Source organism: Cenococcum geophilum (assembly GCF_001692895.1).
Source record: "Cenococcum geophilum 1.58 unplaced genomic scaffold K441scaffold_3, whole genome shotgun sequence".
NCBI classification, from domain to species: Eukaryota; Fungi; Ascomycota; class Dothideomycetes; order Gloniales; family Gloniaceae; genus Cenococcum; species Cenococcum geophilum.
The window spans coordinates 3869435-3887612 of NW_027137561.1; the positions used below are offsets into that span (position 1 = coordinate 3869435).

Sequence of the window (18178 nt, forward strand, 5' to 3'; positions counted from 1 at the left end):
AGGACGTCTTCAAGAAGCCTCCACGGCCTGATCGATTAGGCGCTGTCAGAAACGGCAATCAGGAGATTATCGTTGACGAGGAAGAATGGGAAGAGCACGATGACCTGGAGACCCCAAGCAGACGGCCGAGGTCGACAGGTATGGTTCCTGGTGCTTTCCCTAGTGCCGCAAGAGCTCGGGGTCCTTCTCCTGGAGTCAGCTCTTCAGTTGATACCAGCAACGAAGCTTTCGAGACCGCAACTGAGAACTCGGATGCCTTCGAAACTGCCAATGAACGGGAAGGCACTACAACCGAAACAGACGCTTTCCAGACTGGAGCAGAGACGCTCGATGGTGACAGCAGTGATGACCTCACGGAGACTGAAGGTGGAGCTTCTGCAGATCCACGGAATCGGAGGCCCTCGCCCCTTACGATTGCTGGAAACCGCCGCTCGTTCCAGAGCACAGCATCAACTTCTGGTGATGAAGTAGACGACATGGACGTTCGAACGCCGGTTCAGGCCCAACATCCACGCTACCGTCTCAAGATCAGACAAGGAGGATATCGCCGGAGCACAAGATCAAGCACTGAGGTGTTGGTCAATACTCCTCCCATAGCTAAGGATTCTCCGTCGAGTTTTATAAGCAGTTCCAGTACACCTGCTCAAGGCCAGAGTCTCTTTGCGGAACTTGGAAATCTTAGTGGCGAAAGTGAGGACGGCAGTGTTGCTGATGGAACCCCGAGCAGGTCAATGATTCTTTCCCAAGAATCGTCGCCCGAAGCGCTGCGGAAGTCTGCTGTTGGCAAATCCCCTCTTCAGCCAATGTATGAGCCAATACCGCGGATGGTTGACTCCAGCATGATGACGGAGCCTTGGGAACTGAAGGGCATGCTTGCCAACGCATCTAATATAACAGGAGCAGCTCTTGTCGGTATTGGCGGGAGTTTAAGGTCTCACGAGGACAAGCTAGAAGAGGGCTCACAGCCTGCTAAATCGGAAGCTGAGCAGTCACAGCTCAGAGAGCTGCCACAGGACGAAATTACTTCCATCAGCACTTCGGTTGTCTCAAGTGAGCCTGTGGTCTCGCATGCCTCAACAGCAACAGAGCCAGAGGTGTCTAAGGCAGCTCCCATCAGCATGTCTACGATCTCAACACAGCATACTGAGCCAGACACTCCTACGCTTGAACAATTCCCATCTCCTCCGATGCATATTTCATCGATTACAGCGCAGCAAACACAACCAGTGGAGCCAGCCCAACCTGCTATCTCAACAATCTCTACTATTACCGCGCAGCAAACTGAACCCATTGAACCACCCAAAGCCACCGCGCCCGCAATGCCGACACATGAGATTTCCGCTATTGTTGCACAAGAAACAGAGCCAGAACCTCCTATTATTCCAAGTGCCCTGCCAGTAGCCAAGTCAATTCCGAATGAAACCACACCGCGAGCTCCAGTTCTCGAAGAGGCACTACTGTCTTTCTCCGACGTTATTTCACAAGATTTCGAACCTCATGAGCCAGCGCGACCAGCGACGGCTCATCGGAGACCTATTGTAGCTGCTATTGCGACTACATCATCTCAGACTGGAGAGGAATTGAGAGTGAGGCCTACAACCGCGTCTGAGTTAGAGATCACGAAGCCCAAAATGGGATTTTTCAGCTCAGTCCTTCCTTGGGGTAGAGGATCCTCCGGGCAGTCAACCCAGATCGCAGAAGACGAGACAAGCCAGCCCCCGCAAGCCACGAGTGAGACTTCTGAAAAGGGCGTTGGAGATACCGAATCGACACCTGCCACTAAGGAAGGCCGTGTCCCGTTTGCACTAATTACTGGTAATGTTGCGCAAGCGGAGCGTGAAGTTGGAAGCGACCCCGCCCTAGCTGTCAAACCTCTACACACTAGAACTACAGACGAGGGTACGCAGACCATGGTATCAGCGGACCAAATCGACAAGTTACTCGCTGCCAGGAGTCAAAAGTATTCGGCAACTGTCGTTACTGCAGGGACTGAGAAGCGTGTCAGCTCCCCGCCATCGAGCCCTAAGAAGCCGCAACACATTGCTGCTGCAGTCGATCCATACAAGACGCCACGAAGGCCTGGAAGTGCCGGTAGTAATCGCAACCGGGGAATAGAGCCTCCTCCACTACCAGTTGATCACAAGGAGGTAATCGCAGCGGCTGCGCAGAAGGCTCCATTGGCACCTGCTATGCCCGCGGCGCCCGCCGTTTCACCAGGATCTATGGGACCACCAGCCATGCCAGCATCGGCGTACAAGAATAGGCCACGCACTCCAACACGGAATTCAGCTGGGAATGGAATGCCAAGTCCAGCATCAAAAGGCGGCACAACCCCTCGACCACGATTCAATACTGGTCGAAGCGGGGTCTCAACCCCTATTACTCGGCGTTCTTCCGTATCATCATTTGCTTCTGAACTGGACCAGCGCTTCAATATTGCTAGGAACACCGTTGGACACGACGGACTTGATCCTAATATCACAGATCCTCGTATGATCCAAGCAATCACCCAGACCATGATTGGAGAGTTCTTGTGGAAGTACACTCGGAAGGCTGGACGAGGAAATATGTCAGAAAATCGTCATCGCCGTTTCTTCTGGGTCCATCCCTATACACGCACGCTGTACTGGAGTGAACAAGACCCTGCGACGGCCGGAAGGGCTCAATTGAAAGCAAAGAGTGTAGCCATCGAAGCGGTTCAGGTCGTCACGGATGACAATCCTATGCCTCCTGGACTGCACCGAAAGAGTCTCATTGTCATCACCCCTGGGCGAAGCATCAAGTTCACGGCAACTACAGGACAAAGACATGAAACTTGGTTTAATGCTCTCTCATATCTACTTCTTCGTTCTGGCACAGAGCGAGATGAGGGAGGCAATACCAATCCCGAAGACATTCATGAGTTCAACCCTGCCTACACTCGTACTTCCTCGCGGCAAACTGAACGATCTCGAGCGTCGCTTTCATCCTACCAAAGCCACCGGACATCTTCACCACAACGACAAGTGGGGAGCTTAGCTCATCGCCAATCAGCAGCAGCTGCACAAAGAGCATCGTCACTGGGACCGAACCACAATTCCATGTCTGGGCGACTGAGTAGTCTGAGTGGGATGTTTCGCCCAAACTCGGCTCTAAGAGGGTCTTTTTCAAGTCGTAGAAGTAGGTCTAGCATGCAAGAGGCTTCCGTCTATGATCCTTCTGTCGCACACGACTCTGCAGAAGACCTGAGGCAAGTCATTGAGCAACAAGAGAGGGATGCAGATAGGTTGGAGAATGTCCGGGCTTGTTGCGATGGTAAGTTCCAAGAGTCCAAGGGTTTAAATAAATATCCGTTCGATTAGGTGCTGACGCTTCACATTAGGCAAACACGATGTGGGATCTCTATCTAGGAAGGGCCGTCACGGCAGCCACACTAGCCGGCATTCCATTGGGCACTCTCTCGGATCGCACTCTCGTTCAAACTCGTACGGCCCTAATAGTCAGATCCGCCAGCAACCGGAAATGGAAGCCACAAACTAAGGCGCTGGTTATTCAACCTCCTGCGTCCTCGGCTATTCCCTACTTTCTTTTTTATTTGTTTATCTCTGAGGCGCTAACCAGCTATCATTTGAATGATGATTTTCTTTCGCTGTTACTCTCCCCTTCTTTCTTACGCTCTTTGGCAACTTGTATTTGGGTTGGCTCCGTCTGGGTGGCCATGACGGAGGGATCAGGCGCGGCGTTTTTGCTCTTGGAACCTCTCTCAAGTGGACATTGGGACTGGCAGACCGGGACTTTGCCCTTGTGCATTATGAACCTACCTCTCCTTTCGTTTTCTCTTCCTGTCCTCCCTGTCTAAAATATTTCAATCGATCCTCAATTCTTGTTTTGCCCTTCCTTTTCGTCCCTTTTTAAACATGGTGTTCGATTTGTGGGATATTGAATGATGAGAGTAATGTCTGTTCCATGGCAGTTGCAGTAAGCATTGGACATGCTGCACGTTGGGACCAGACTGCTATGTAGTCGGTATCATTACAAATTGAAAGGTGTCTAAATTGTGAACCTTGTCGAGGATGCTGTAAATGAGATTTAATATGTTCTTCTATGGTGCTTCATTATGTTTCCCTTTAGAAGTAGCCAGCGACATTTCACGTGGGAGAACAGGTCAAGACAGTTTTACTGCTGTTATAAGACATGCCGTATAAGCCGCCAGGTCAGCTTCCAGAGTTGCAATTTAAGAATGCCCGTTTTCAATACAAAGGAACTCTCGTTCACTGAGTTGTGGTATTAATCTTCCCTAAAATGCAAAGTCTCAGACCCATCCTAAGCCCAATTGTTTCGACCCGGCGCATTCTCAACTTAGATTCCTACATATATACCCATCAAGATTCTCAACCAAGCTTATCCAGCAGTCTTCTCCGTCTCCTCTCGACCAGTTCCTCCTGGACTTCTTCCAAAGTTGGTAACCTCCAACCAATGCCATCCCCAGCATCGCCAGGCAACTCCTGCCACTCCTTTGCAGTCTTCCGCTCCCCGACTTCGTCAGCCTCTGCCATTACATTCTCAAACGCCTCCTTCTCCTTCTGTCTTTCGTACTCCAACAAAACCCCATCCTCCTCATCGAGGTTATACCCATAGTATCCCGCATCGATCCTCTGCCGCAGCTCGCGACGCTCACCACCGCCCTTCTCATCCTCTTGCGGCGGTTTCGCCTGCGCCTCAAACAGCTCCTTAACGCCCGGCAGCTCCCTCGCGCGGCCAAAATAGCGATATCCCTTGCCGCCACCGGGGATCTCGCGGCCCTCGGCGTCGACGACGCGGCCGCCGCGCATGTAGTTGGGCCCGCCGAGATTCCGAATCTGCACCTCCCACATGTGCTTCTCGCGCATCAGCTTGTTGATCTCGTCGTTGAGGTCGCGGATCTGGAAGTCCGACAGCGCGCCGTCCTGGATCTTGGTCACCTTGCGCGAGACCTCCTTCAGCACCTGCCCGCGCCACTTCTCGCACGTCGGGATGCTGTCGATCGACGTGATCAGTTTGGGTCGTCGCGTCCGGGAGATGTCGAGGATCCCTAGGTCGGCGGCTTGCGCGGCGCGGAAGCGGAAGAGCATTGATTGCGCTTTTTCAGAGTTGCGGGCCATGGTGGATGATGGGGACGCGAGGGAGTTAAGGGTGGTGGTGGTTTAGTGTCGAGCGAAGAGAATGCGTTTGCAGATCAAGTGAGATGCTGGCCTGCAGTCCCAAAGATTTTAAAAGAGTATTATTAGGAGAAGATCTATATGAAGGGTGGCTATTGTCGGTTGCGGGATAGGAATGTTGAACTTTCGAAGGCACGCGCGGTGATGGGAAAGTTTTGGTGTTTGAAACATAGCGGTGAGGATATCGGGAACGGCAGAATAAAGCGGCGGCCACAACAGTCTGTCCGAAAAGGGAAATTAGTCTACAAAGGGGTCGAAGTCACGTACACTGCAAACGCCCATTGCGCTCATACAGATTTTAGTAAATCTATGGTATTCTACACGCACATTCAAACCCCCTAATCCTCATCCCAGTTAGGGTTAGGACCTGGAGGTTTCGGCCCTCCTGCTTGCCTGGCAACAATAATCTGATCCACACTCAGGACTGTCCTTGCTGCCTCTGTCGCTAGCTTGATAGCCCAGCTCTTCGTAACCCAAAGGTCCAAGATACCCTCTTCTTTTGCATCTAGAGTCCCCGTCTTGTCATCGTTTTCAATGTCCACGCCGGTTGTCCATTCATCGTCTTTACGACCCTTCTGCGCGGCGTGTGCGGTATATAACCTGCTCAGAACCTCCGTAGCATCGAGCCCTGCACTTTCGGCAAGCGTGCGAGGGATGACCTCGAAAGCTTCGCCATATTTCCTAATGGCATATTGCGAGAGGCCAGGCGTCCTCTCTGCCAGATTTGTAATGCGCTCGATAAGCTGCATCTCCGTAGCACCAGCTCCAGGTACGAGACGTGGGTCGCGAGTAATTGCTTTGACAACGTTAACGCCGTCGTCCACCGCGCGTTCCACATCGTCAAGGTGGTTTTGCGTGGCCCCACGAAGCACTAACGTTGCGGTCCGGGTGGTCTCATTCTCTTGCCTAAACACCGTTACACGGTCGCCGCCGATCTCAAGTGTCTCCACGACATCCACTGACCCCATTTCATCAGGCATAGGGGCGCCGAGACGGGCGAGAGGTGAAGCGCCGACGACGCGGCATAAACGGCGGAGTTCGTATTTTGATAGAATTTTGATGACGAGAATGTTGTAGCGGTTGAGATAGTGCATAGCAAGTTCACCAATGGTAGAGCCGGCAACTACGACACGCAGACCGGAGTCGTGGAGCTCCTTGATGATGTTCTCAATCTGGTGCTCCTCGCCTTTCGTGAAATCAAGCATTTCCTTAGCGTTATGGAGGAGTACTGTGCCTTTTGTCTCTGTCTGGCTGATGTCGATAGGACATGAATATACTCCCACTTTAGCTTTCTTGGCCTTCTTGATGTTGCCTTCTGGCTCCCGCGGAAAGACCATGCCTTTGACAACTTTGCTTTGCTCAAGACTTCCGCCCATGATCTTAACGACACGGATGTTGTCAACGTTGAAGTTTATTGGGTTCTTCGGGAGTACTGCGAGCACCGCCTCTGCCACCATATTGGCCAGGATGTCCTCACTTCCTGATTGCTTTGCTGCTACGACTGTTCTGATGGCCTTGCTCAGCTCTTCCTGTGACCTGATATCCTCGACTTTGTCAACAGTCAACTCTGTGGTATCGTTAGCACAGCGCAAATCGCCGCTAGGCACAATCGAGATCTAATAACATAGCATACCTTCCAGGATTTTCAACGCCTCCTCCTGCGCCTTTTCATACCCTTGCACAATGTCACTCGTCTTCAAACCCATTCTTAGAAGCTTCTCCGCCTTTTTTAGCAACTCTCCAGCCAGCACTATTACCATATTCGTAGCATCTCCCATCTCCGCCTCTTGTTGTTGACTTGCCATCACAATTAACTTCGCTGCGGGGTGCACGACATCGAGCTCGCGCAATATAGTTGCGGCATCTGAGGTGAGTATCATCTTCTGAAGATGGTTTATGACGATCTTGTTGCGACCATACGGTCCAAGTGAGGTCTGCACCGTCTGCGCAATAGTTCGGCACGCTTCAATATTGCGGAGGACTGCGCCATCTTCTGCATCGTAGCTAGCGTACAATATTAGCTTAAGGCCGAGATGCAGTGGGGGTGGGGTGGGAGGAGTAGGGAGGCTTTACTTCTGGTAACCTTGCTTGAACAAGCCGGCATTTGGCGCATTTGGTATCGAGAGAGACATGGTGATGTATGTGTGGGAGGAGCGGGGGTTTGCACGGTGGTGAGCCTGGAGATATTGACTTCGCGAAAACGCGTTCGTCAAAAAATCGACCGGGGAAGTCTTGGCACTTCGAATGCAAAAACAGGACAAGCACAATCGTAAGTCTTCAAGCGACAGGTAAATATTTATTGGTATATATAATCTGGATAGCCTGTGACTGTGATTCTGTGTGAACGTTTAAGTCCTGTAATATAGATTTAGTAATATATTAAATTACCTCAAAGATCAATTCTGAGCCATTTATATATTTAGATTATGTGCATTAGGGGTCTTGTCAGGTTGACAGAAAGAACGATGAATGGGAGAATGTCACCAAGCGTGCTGAAAATATATTACACGGCCTCCAATACATATCCAAACAGAATTGAATTGGTACTATCTGATAATATCTGAGCTTGTTCTCGAGCATAGTTGTTGTATGAATTGGTAGGAATACCTACTCTTGTATCCATATTGAAGCCTATTTACGGTGGAAAGCTACCTTCAAGCTGGTGCAGACACTTGGAAAGGCAAAAACGAAAAAAGAAAACTAATAATTTGCACCTGCAGAATTCCTATCCCGGACAAAAAGTCTTCCTTGAAAAGTTCAAGCTGACTTAATTGCAAGATCAAAGGATACAAAAGTAATATTGATCCTGACTAAAACCCATAATCATGGCGTCATAGCTTCAAATAATCGTTAAATTTCGTCTTCTTTCCCAGGATTGCTTCAAATCAGGCTTTGCGCATAGGTTCTTCCGAGGTGAACGTATGGAAATAAGTGGACGCAACGCAGCATTAAATTGAGAGGTATCTGTGTGTCATCTGTAGTGTCAATTGTGAAGTAGTCGATTTCATCGTTACAAGCTAGAAGGCAGCGATCATTGGCCGGGTTGTCGTGGGCGAATTGGATCCCCTGAAAGTCGCTCTGGTAGTGCACTTGAAGAAATTCCGAAGTCACCTCAACCATAGGATTGCAGCTATCCGGATGTGGAAAACAAGTAGCATCACCAATTTGATGGCGTCCCGATGATCAAAGCCATGCCTGCCGTCAGAATTGTGATCCGACAACCAGACCACTTCGCCGCGTCTAGACGCCCAGGAGAAGGAGGGGCAATGTAGCTTTGGGGTCTAGTGCACTGCATGCTTCTGACAAACTTCCACAGTAATTGCCTGCCTAAATTGCGTTCCCACAGCCCAGCGAGGTAGGAGCCGCAGAGGTTCCCGGGCATCCTGGTTGCAAGGTCAGAAAGAACTGGGAGGGTATCCTTCACGTGAGTGAAATGTTTGGAAGTATAATCCGGTATGAGACTTATCCAGTATTCCATCGCCTTTGAGCCAGCTCGCGACGTCTTATGAATTATGCCTAAGAATATGGCCGTATCGTGACTTTAAGTGGATTTGGTTAACTTTATTATTGAGGCATCAATCTTCGCATAACGCTGTTTCCACATTCGAAACGTAGATTGTGAGCAATAAAGAATTCGACTGGCTAAAATGCGTTCTTAAAAGTACCACGTACGTTGGGTCCTTAGTTCGGCTAACTGGGGCAAAGAAATTGGTGTTATCGGGAGGATCGTGGAGATGGATGGTCTTAGGGAGGTTATTAGTACCCCGAATTGCGTATTTGAAAGGCTATAAGGCGGGTAATGAAGGTAAGTATCCAGCATTGCAGTCTGCAGCATGTGTTGCTGCAATGGTTGCATAGGATCCTTCGTATATGACTGCCATCTTCGCGCACTCGTTCTCCTAGTCCTCGCAATGGTTGTTGTCCTGCAAGATGTATAAGGTATCCACCCACAAATAACGTATGGCTAGACGTTGAGCGACGGAGACTGCGTCTTGGATTGTTCTCGGCAGACTAGAGCAATCTATTCCTACTTTCGAATTTTTCAATGTGGAGGAGGTCGCGACAACTGTCTGAGCTTTTCCCCAGCAATAGGATAAGGCCGTATATAGGCCCCGCTCTCCATTCGATTCGTAGAGCTTAATGACCGCGTCTCCAGCAATATGCACTGTTTGATCAGCAGTTTAACATGTGTTCTCAAGATATGCCAAAGGTCTATCTGCTCATCCAGATTGCGAAATGGTGGATCCGTCTATGGTGAAAGGCAGTTACAAGTTAGAGTCTTGAAATAACCTTTTTGGATGTAGAATAATATATAGATATGCTGGCTCTCAGCTCCACAGCCAAGCACCAGGCTAAAACATGTGTTAGGGAGCCAGAATACTAATCGGACGCCAGACCCTATGCAAGATACCCATATATGAAGAAAGAAGCCCACCATAAACCGCTAACCATGTGCTAAAAAATCTCGTATCATTCCTCCAAAGGACGCCATGGTAAACACCCAACCCCAGCTCTAGTCCGCGCCTGTGACCGCAGTAGGAGACAGAACTCCAAGAGGATTGAAACAGGTCTATAGCTCCGAAAACTCTTGCCCGTCTCCCAGCCCGCCCGCCCTTGCCGTAATACCGAACCCTATCCCTAATCAGAAGTCATCATCGTCGGCCTTCCGCTTCTTCCTCCCGCCGCCCTTTCGCTTCTTGCCCTCGATCTCCATTGCATTGTCCTCGCTCTTCTCCGCCGCGGCAGGTGCCTCGGCGACTTTGGAGACGATCTCGGAGAGGAAATCGAATTGCTCATCTTTGGTGACGGCTTGCTTGAGGTGGACGGCGGAAACGCGTTTCGAGGAGCGTGATTTAGCTTCCGCGGCAGCTTTTGTAACGAGGGAGATCATGAAGAGTTCGAGTGCTTTCGCTGCGAGGCCAGACGTTAGTGGAAGCCCTCCGAAGGGATTGGGAAAAGGACTCAGGTTTCTGCATTGATTCTGGGACTCTTTCAAAGCAATCAAGAATAGAGAATGGCATGAAGTGCCGGGGCAAACCTACAAACAACAACAGGTGTCACCTGCGCTACTTTTCCAACATCGTCGTCCGCCTGCATGATGCGCTTTATCCGCGCTACTGGAAACTTAGTCTTGACCTCAATGTGCTCTGTGCCTAGTAGGACTCCAGCGTTCCCAGAAGCGGCGCCATTGCCTTCGGGCTTGGCTTTGCGCGCCCTTGGGGGCTTCGCGTCGGGAACTGCGGACAACGACGCGTTGGGGTAGTAGTCGTCATCGTTATCGCGCTCCTCCTTCTTCACTGACCGTGGCATATATTGACTTTGAGACCTGTCGTGGGGAGAGGAGGTTGGAGGAGAGTAAGGAGTGGAGTTTGAGATTGAGCCTCGGTAGCCTTGGTGTTGAGGGTGGATAGGTCCGAGGTCGTTGGAGTGACATCCGGAGAGGTCAGGGCTTTGCGGAACCCACGAGGCGTCTGGACCTTCCATTGGCCAGTGCAGGACGGGCGGTAAGGATCGGGCGTATTTGTGGAATTGGGCGAATTGGGCTTGGACAGTCAGCAAGCGTGTGTGTGGTTGGACGCACAGAAGACGCACAAGCGTGGGCTTTGGTGGGTTCTGGCCTTTTGTGGCAAAGTTTTTTTATGAAGGCGCGCGAGTCGGGGGCGGGCTCTATCGATAGCTGACTAAGCGTAATAATGGCGGGTGAAATCTTGCGTCGTGTCTCGCCCACTTGGTGCGGACGGAGCGCAGTTTAAGTACCGGGAGGGGGGTTGTGGCCTGGTGGGTTGTCCAGCCCAGAGGGAATTTCAGCCGCGCATACCATAAAATCATCCACGCCGCTCCCATGCTCTCCCACACCAATATACCTTCACTCGTCGCTATTCATCTCTGCGCGTCGCAAACTTGAGTAGCCATGCCGTGAATCGTCGTTGGGTGATGATAGAGCAACCCCTGAGACTCTTTGTGCGATGGCTTTTGGCTTTCGCGGCCTGCTCCTGAACACTGAGGCCCAAGTCTGATGACGCTAGAAGCCCGCTCGCGAAAAGTTGTGGTTTCTTCATCGACTAGGCATCAGGCTCTCGGGAAGGCAGTCGACGAGGGCATCATAACTTGATCTAATCTGACAACGTCGCCTGGATATATTTGCTCTATTTGCTCTATTTTGCTCTATTGTTCTATCCTGTGATTATATTACATTTTCCATACCGTCTCTTCTTTCGAGTGTAAATAAACTTCACCCCCAAGCTTTTAGCGCCTGCCCTTGCTGCGCATCTCATCGCCAAGCCTCAGATGTAATTTTACACTCGTTTTCTCGTTTTATATTCACCCAGCTTCCGTCATCCATCTCTCCCTCCCTCTTTCCTGTGCCTTCGCAACGATAAGTTTCCATTAGTCCAACCTTGGGATCCTCATCCGGTAAACCTCTCTGCCTCCGCACCTTCAGCACCGCTTCTCTCACCCTCATCGTACACTCCTTCCTCAAATCAACCGCCTCCTCCGCGTACTTCAGCCCGTCCGTCAGTACTCCAACGTCTAGCTTCCCACCTGGCACACTGCTCGATTCTCTGTCATGCAGCCGCTTCCACCGTTCGCGCAAGTCGCCAAACGCCTTCTCCACGTCCAACTTCTCCCCAAATGTGATGCTGACCCTCTTTAACGGCCGCGGGATGAATCGCGGCCACTCCCTCGCCTCGTGCATGATCTCATCCGGCCCTTCGATCCATATCGGCACAATGTCCGGACATGGGTTGCTTTCCAAAATCAGCCGCGACACTCCCCATTTGAAGTAGCGCATTGTCCTGTCTTCCTTCTGGTGCACTTTCCCTTCCGGAAATATATGAACCCAGCTGTGCCGCCGGTTGAGATAGGCCGACGGTGCGGGGAAGGTATCGCTGCCGTTTGTGGAGAAAGTTAGATGGCCAGACGTGAAAGGATCAGAGAAATCTGGGCTTGCGATAGACGGGTTTGGTGTTTCTGGAGGGTCGTTGGAGTGGATGAACGGCCTCTTGGAGAGAAGGCGGATGGCTTGCGTCATAGTGGGCTGGAAAAGCCCTCCGAATTGTGAGTGCATTGAGCGGTGGGTAGGTAGTACCTGGCCAAGGGAGAAGAACGTGGAGAGGACTCTGCAGAAAACTGGTCAGCTATACGGGATTATTTTAGGCGTCGGGTATTACTACTTATTAGTGAAGCATAAATCATAGCTCCCAAGCTCCCATCTAAGATTATCTGGTGATCGAAGATATCGAAAAGGGAGAACTCCCCACACCAACGGATCATCCAATCTACACACCGCCGGGGCATCAGCGGGATGCCGTCAATCGTGAACGTAAATTAAAACCTGGTTGAACATACGTACACAGAGACATGATTTGAGACTACCAATGAGGGTCAGACTTGCGCAAGACCATACCATAAATGCCACCACGTACCTGTGATTAAACCTCTTTCTCTCCCCTCAACATTCTTCCTTTGGTCGAGTAACTGCAAAAACCCATCCAGCCCATTGACTTCTGTTCTGCTCAGCCCATGGAGGAAGCCCCGCGAAAGGAGCCCTACCATGGCCATGGTGAAGGACGAGCTTGTCCGCCATGGCAGGCTGGGACTGGTTGGGTGCTCCTCCGGGCGCATTGGAGAGCTGTGGTATTGAGGCGAAGAGATGGAATTGTCTGATACGCGACGGGAAAGATGGCCTGAAGGCCAAGGCCGAGTGATTAAGCTTGGACCATCTGCAGCGAGATTCCCATTGGACGAAGCGCTACATTAACTCCGATGCCATGTATTTTATACTAGCACGAGAACTAAAACAATCAATCCAACCACTTTTCGTCCAGCCCCTCTAGAAATCCCAAATCCACATTAACAAAGCTCTTCCAAAAATCAACTTCGAGTCTCCACGGTTCCGTCTGCACAGCCCACGTGACGCCCGCCGCTATTTTCTTCAAGTCCGCCTCATCTTTCCCCATCACTAGATACATATCGCGCTTGACAATCACTTGTTCGCTAAAGGCTGCCACATACGGCATAACCCGCAGTCGCGCTTGGTTGTGAATTGACCACTCGCTGCATGGCATATCCTTCGGAATGAATTTCCACTCCCACGCGCGGCCCACGGCGTCGTAAAACGTAACCGTGTGCCGCCTATCCCAACCGATCATGAGTGGGTAGAAATGTGGTGCTGACCAGAGGCGGAGGAGCGCAAAGCGGGTACGAGGGCCGTGAGTGTTAGTGAAGGCACGAGCCTTACCAAGGAGCATTTCGCGAGTAACCAGGCGCGGGTCCTGGATCTCCCGCGGTATTTTAATGATCTCAATTTGGCGCCGAAAGTCAATGTAGAGATCCATTGGCCGGGAGGGTTCAGCGGCAGCTATAGCCTCGCCGGGAACCCTGTTTGAATAGGAGTTGCATATCACACCGCTTTTATATACTGAGGCGGCGTTGCGTTAGTGGCTATGCTTTAGAGGTAAACAGAATGAATATAAATTCCACTCACAGTGTGCAATTATGGGCCGTATGACCTTGTCCCACTCGAACGGATAGATGTCATTCGAATCCGCTTCATGGTTCTTGTATTTCTCTAGAAGGCCATCCCACTCTGCCCAAAATTCGTCCGGCATGGTTGTGTTACTGTTGTACGTCCTTCTGTCTGGCAGATGTTTCGCTCTTTCACCTTGGTCGAAGAGTAATGAGTTCTCGAATTCTTTGCCCCATTCGGAGGTCAGGAAATCTGATTGAAAGAAGAGTGATATCCCAGCATAGGCTTGGAAGGCATCCGGTATAATGCGACGATGTCCGTGTGCTCGTGACGCCATGCCTAGGAATGCCAGCATCTCAAATGGACCTGTCATTCTTTGAGACAGTTGGTAGTCTTCCATGGTCCTGATCATCCTTAGAAGTTCTGAATACTTCTTCGATGCTCCGGGTTCTAGATCAGCTTTGTGCCAACAATCCTTGAATACTAGGTCCTCGTTAGCCATAAGTGTATGTGCGCTATGTTTTAATTTATTTCTCACTCACTTTTTGACTTCTGACGGTCTAAGAAGCGCATGAACTCCCGGTCCAAACTGTCATGGCTCATATCACTGTAGTTTCTCTTTTGAGAAAATTGGTCCATCAAACGCGCTACGACGACATCTTTTCGAACATCAGCGTCGTTCACAAATTCTCGCATCCGATCTTCTCGATTATGGAAGGATAAAGACTGCATAAACTTTTGGTTGAAAAGCGTCATGGTATTCTCCATATCCATGCCAGAGCTGGTGCTCTCATCTTCGGCACCCCCTCCGCCGTCCCCGATTTGTTCAAGGTCCTCGCAAGAAGAACCTAAGCTATCGCCCTCGGAAATATCTTCTGAGTTTGATTCATTTTCGGATAACTCCTCGTCAGTATCTAGGTCGTACGCAAATCTTCGAGGATCGATGTTCGGTCCCGAGCGCTCAAAATTTACTATTTCGCTTGGATTTTCTTTGAACAAGTTGTCTTTCATCTCCCCAAGAAATTCTTCAGGAAAAAGAATTCGGTCTTCCAGAGCGTCGGCCTCGTTATAAACACACCTTTTCAGGTCATTACCCAACGAAACCTCTCTACCATCCATATCCCAGCCTCGAAGAGTTGTTTTTGGATGATTGATAATATCCCATATGCTTTCCGCATTTTCACCCGGTTTGATTGTCCGTACCCTGAAGGTGATAGGATCTCTAGTGAGCGTTTTCAAGATGGGAGATGCGAGCTTATAGTAGTCCGGCGTAGTGCAGAGGCGATTGGCTTTGATGAGCGTCTAATATATTTAGTATGCGATATCGGGAGGATATAGGCTATTTTTTGACTCACCTGCTGTAGTTTGTTGTACAGGCAGGAAAAAGGATTGCCTGGCACTGGATCCCATACGTAAATATCGTAATAGTCGTCAAATCCGAAATGCCATCGTCTGTGCTTGTCCATCTGTTCGAAGAATTTCGGCCCAACTTGGCTGAGGACATTATACTCGTTTTTTGATGCTCTTCCTAGACCAACCTTTTCGCGGATGAGCCATAGTTCGTCTTTGGGGGGCATTATCAATGTACGCCCGGTCTTGGCATCACGGGCTAAGACTATGAGATGAGCAGTCTCCATTGTGAGATATTGAATCAAGCGACGACTCGCAGCATCATTTCGCTTGATATGGCCGCAGATAAAATTCCTCATTTCTCGGATATGGTGAGAACGTCTTGTGTTGCCTCGAGATGATCCCGTTTGATGGTACACAGTAAACATATCCGCATTTTCGCTCTGGAAGTATGGAATGAATCCCTGAAACCATTAGATTATACTCCAAAGGCGACGTTGATAAATGACATACAAATGAAAGCAATTGTAGTCTCAGCCGATCACCAACCCACATCATCCAATTAGCTGCAGGGAAATACTGATAGGTTGCCAACACATTCAATTCGAAGAACTCATCCCAATGCCGACAAAGCTCAATAGCCTAATCTACCGTTAGTGTGCGGTTTTCCATCCCGTACTTCCTAGTTTCATCACTCACATCGCATAGATCAGAGTCTTTGGCAACGATACAGAAATGAAACCACCCGCCACGGTTCAAAGCTCTTTCGCTAGGATAGTTGTAGATATACCGGCCGCTGAATAAAGCAATGTCAGTTTTCAACATGCTGCCAAAATATAAATTGATTTTAGAGAAATGATGAAGTATCCGCAAAGATACTCTGAGGAACTTCAGTACAATACGGTGATTATTCAACCGTTTTCGGTCAGATATGGCGATACTTGGTGATCCAAATGGACATATTGTACGTAACCCCGGAGCTGTGCACTTACCATATTTTAATACGCATCTTCTTCTTTCTGTACTCTCCCTCGTCGTCAATAATACCAAAGTCAATGAAGGCGGCAGCATCATCCATTCCAACAAGTTTTTGATATCGTTTGCGCTGTCTTTGAAGCCTCATTTCCCGTTTAGTTTTGAAGAACTTGGGCACCGGTTGTAAGCGTTCGCGACGATCGATATATGATTCCAGTTGATCTTCATCGCTTTGATTTTCGTCTTCATAGTCTCCATCTGCATTTCCAGCATTGTCCTCTTCCTCGTCTCGTCGAGCGAGATCCGCACAAGCATCTCGAACCTCTTGGAGTCCTGGCTTCTCGATTTTCAGGCACAAGTCTCGCAAGTCCTCTAGTGTCACTTCCTTATCATCCAAAAACTCATCAATGCTACCAGCTCTTAGCGCGGCGGGTAAGAGAGCCGCATGTGACAATAACAATCTGCAAAATAAAAGATTCTTGATCTCTGCAATCTCTTTTAATAAAGTTTCTATTTCATCATCTGGCATGGGTGGTGACCGGTCTTTTAATTCGATAGGGTTTTCGATGGTACCGACGAGATACAATCCTCTGTCATGATTATATTTAACCCCTTCTCGTAACCTTTTCTTCATTTGAGCTTGCGTTTCCGTTTCAATGCTTGACGCTCTTCGCTCTTTTGCCTGCGCAGCAGCATGTTCTGTAGGGTTGGCATCCGACTTGATCTTCTTCCCCTTCTTTTTGGACACTTTCTTACCTTTCCCGGGTTCTTCGACAATAGGATTCGCATTTGTAGCCTCTTCCTCGGGCCGTGTCTGAGGGGATTCCGAGTCCTTCAGCATTAGGAAATATTTGATTAGGTCAATATAGTTGCTGCGCTCGTCCTCTGCAACATCTTGGACAGGATCCCATTCATCCTGCTCCTCTTCAGTCATTTCAGAGAGCTTCTGACTGTATGCCTCATCTAGGAAAGCTTCCTGCTGTTTCTGCTCTTCCCGTGCTTTCATTGCTCTCTGGTGCCGCCCGATTTCCTTTTGATGGCGCTTAAAGAGTTGCGCCTCAAGCCTGACTTTCCTGCTTTCATTCTCGCGGCGAGACTCCTCGTCGTCTTGGCATCGCCGTACCCATTTGAACCACTTCTGTTGCTTGTAAAGAACATCTGCCGTTCGCCGTCCAAGCCTTTCCAAGGCGCGGGCTGTGGTGTGCTTTTCCTTCTGGAGCTGGGCAAGGAACTTCTCATGACCGTAATCATTGTCGACTGCGAAGAAATGGCTGTGGTGAAGTTTACGGCTGCGGATTACTGACTCCAGGAGATTGTATCTCTTGAAAAGGTAGTTATGCAGTTGCCGTAGAGTATCTTCCGATTCAACATCTGTGAAGGTCTGGTTGACCAAGGGAATTTTAGATTTGACTAGGTAGGTTGGCGTCGATTGAGCAAGGGCGTCGAGTTGCAGATTCCGCCTTTTGTATCCTCTGTATAGCGCTGGAATAGATTTAGTATGTTCCATTATTTTCTTGGATGTAATCAAATTGAACCTTGACATTGCCTGGAATGAAATGGACATAGACGCCCATTGAGGGATGTTGCGGGCTGCTCGCAAGGCGTCTGGCCTGTCCGGTCAGAGAGCACCCGAGCCTTACACTGGGCCATGACACAACCTTGGCTATTCGGATGGAAATATATAACCCTGAACACAAGCGTATAAATACTGCAATAAGATGTCTTATGGGCGTCGCAATGGCCTTGGGGGGCCTCGCTATTGATAGCGCAAGGTTCAAAATGCAGTGGCCAACCTAAAATGAGACTGGTCTCACCAACGCGAATCCCCGTGACTCTGGAGCCCTGGATTTGACTTTGCCAGCCCCGAATAATGTTCATCAGCAAAATGATCATTATATCTACTAGGGTTGCACTTGAAACGTGTTCTATAGCGCGAAATGTAAAAATATACATCTATGTACGGAGGCGACAGAAAATTGAATCCCCCCTTTTTTTTTTGGGAAAAGCGGGATTGTCTAAAGTGCAGGGCTTGGCAACGCACGCGCGGGCCAGCGCAGGCCAGCGCGGGTGCCGTCGAAACGCCGTTCCCCGGTGTTTACATACAAATTTACTATGTACGCGACGGGGAACATGCNTTCCTCACCATCTCCCCACGTATACGAAAATATGAGGTTTTTTAAATGTATAAGAAGTCAAATGTATGTAT

General features: G+C 49.7%; 7 protein-coding genes across 7 annotated transcripts; all 7 read right to left on the reverse strand.

Annotated features, from left to right (window-relative positions):
- Positions 1-4089: 4089 nt before the first annotated feature.
- K441DRAFT_652241 (pre-mRNA-splicing factor ISY1) lies at positions 4090-5382 on the reverse strand. Its single transcript, XM_067647339.1, has one exon. The coding sequence runs from the start codon at positions 5118-5120 to the stop codon at positions 4371-4373; it is 750 nt and encodes a 249-aa protein (XP_067509443.1). The 5' UTR covers positions 5121-5382; the 3' UTR covers positions 4090-4370.
- On the reverse strand, positions 5381-7454 carry K441DRAFT_602014 (T-complex protein 1). The gene is made up of 3 exons (XM_067645248.1): positions 7251-7454; positions 6811-7181; positions 5381-6744 (listed from the first exon to the last, which is right to left on the reverse strand). Exons 1-3 carry the CDS (start codon positions 7307-7309, stop codon positions 5516-5518), a joined length of 1659 nt encoding a protein of 552 aa, XP_067509444.1. The 5' UTR covers positions 7310-7454; the 3' UTR covers positions 5381-5515.
- Positions 7455-8252: 798 nt separating this feature from the next.
- K441DRAFT_725474 (uncharacterized protein) lies at positions 8253-8743 on the reverse strand. The gene has a single exon (XM_067654125.1). The coding sequence runs from the start codon at positions 8653-8655 to the stop codon at positions 8335-8337; it is 321 nt and encodes a 106-aa protein (XP_067509445.1). The 5' UTR covers positions 8656-8743; the 3' UTR covers positions 8253-8334.
- K441DRAFT_164226 (uncharacterized protein) lies at positions 8744-9387 on the reverse strand. Its single transcript, XM_067640277.1, has one exon. It carries the CDS (start codon positions 9031-9033, stop codon positions 8833-8835), a length of 201 nt encoding a protein of 66 aa, XP_067509446.1. The 5' UTR covers positions 9034-9387; the 3' UTR covers positions 8744-8832.
- A 28-nt stretch (positions 9388-9415) lies between these two features.
- Positions 9416-10649, reverse strand: K441DRAFT_627091 (histone-fold-containing protein). Its single transcript, XM_067646156.1, has 2 exons — positions 10220-10649; positions 9416-10088 (listed from the first exon to the last, which is right to left on the reverse strand). The coding sequence occupies exons 1-2, from the start codon at positions 10485-10487 to the stop codon at positions 9820-9822; spliced, it is 537 nt and encodes a 178-aa protein (XP_067509447.1). The 5' UTR covers positions 10488-10649; the 3' UTR covers positions 9416-9819.
- A 597-nt stretch (positions 10650-11246) lies between these two features.
- Positions 11247-12803, reverse strand: K441DRAFT_702685 (uncharacterized protein; the record flags this gene model as incomplete). The annotated part of the gene is made up of 4 exons (XM_067653419.1): positions 11247-11321; positions 11503-12298; positions 12353-12401; positions 12605-12803. The coding sequence occupies 4 exons, from the start codon at positions 12801-12803 to the stop codon at positions 11247-11249; spliced, it is 1119 nt and encodes a 372-aa protein (XP_067509448.1).
- A 102-nt stretch (positions 12804-12905) lies between these two features.
- K441DRAFT_627094 (uncharacterized protein) lies at positions 12906-17734 on the reverse strand. The gene is made up of 8 exons (XM_067646157.1): positions 17508-17734; positions 15990-17454; positions 15697-15793; positions 15511-15639; positions 15003-15461; positions 14190-14949; positions 13666-14130; positions 12906-13599 (listed from the first exon to the last, which is right to left on the reverse strand). The coding sequence occupies exons 1-8, from the start codon at positions 17620-17622 to the stop codon at positions 12983-12985; spliced, it is 4107 nt and encodes a 1368-aa protein (XP_067509449.1). The 5' UTR covers positions 17623-17734; the 3' UTR covers positions 12906-12982.
- Positions 17735-18178: the final 444 nt, after the last annotated feature.

Excerpts from the sequence above, each read along its gene's own strand:
- K441DRAFT_627091 (XM_067646156.1), bottom strand. The coding sequence starts at position 10,487 with ATGCCACGGTCAGTGAAGAAGGAGGAGCGCGATAACGATGACGACTAC. Across the intron at positions 10,089-10,219 it reads GGTGACACCTGTTGTTGTTT|CGAAAGCACTCGAACTCTTC; the intron begins GTAGGTTTGCCC and ends CTGGCCTCGCAG.
- K441DRAFT_652241 (XM_067647339.1), bottom strand. The coding sequence starts at position 5,120 with ATGGCCCGCAACTCTGAAAAAGCGCAATCAATGCTCTTCCGCTTCCGC.
- K441DRAFT_725474 (XM_067654125.1), bottom strand. The coding sequence starts at position 8,655 with ATGGAATACTGGATAAGTCTCATACCGGATTATACTTCCAAACATTTC.
- K441DRAFT_627094 (XM_067646157.1), bottom strand. The coding sequence starts at position 17,622 with ATGGCCCAGTGTAAGGCTCGGGTGCTCTCTGACCGGACAGGCCAGACG. Across the intron at positions 15,462-15,510 it reads GACTACAATTGCTTTCATTT|GGATTCATTCCATACTTCCA; the intron begins GTATGTCATTTA and ends TAATGGTTTCAG. Across the intron at positions 13,600-13,665 it reads ACGGCCCATAATTGCACACT|TATATAAAAGCGGTGTGATA; the intron begins GTGAGTGGAATT and ends ACGCCGCCTCAG.
- K441DRAFT_164226 (XM_067640277.1), bottom strand. The coding sequence starts at position 9,033 with ATGCAACCATTGCAGCAACACATGCTGCAGACTGCAATGCTGGATACT.
- K441DRAFT_602014 (XM_067645248.1), bottom strand. The coding sequence starts at position 7,309 with ATGTCTCTCTCGATACCAAATGCGCCAAATGCCGGCTTGTTCAAGCAA. Across the intron at positions 7,182-7,250 it reads TTCAAGCAAGGTTACCAGAA|CTACGATGCAGAAGATGGCG; the intron begins GTAAAGCCTCCC and ends ATTGTACGCTAG. Across the intron at positions 6,745-6,810 it reads GGCGTTGAAAATCCTGGAAG|AGTTGACTGTTGACAAAGTC; the intron begins GTATGCTATGTT and ends ACGATACCACAG.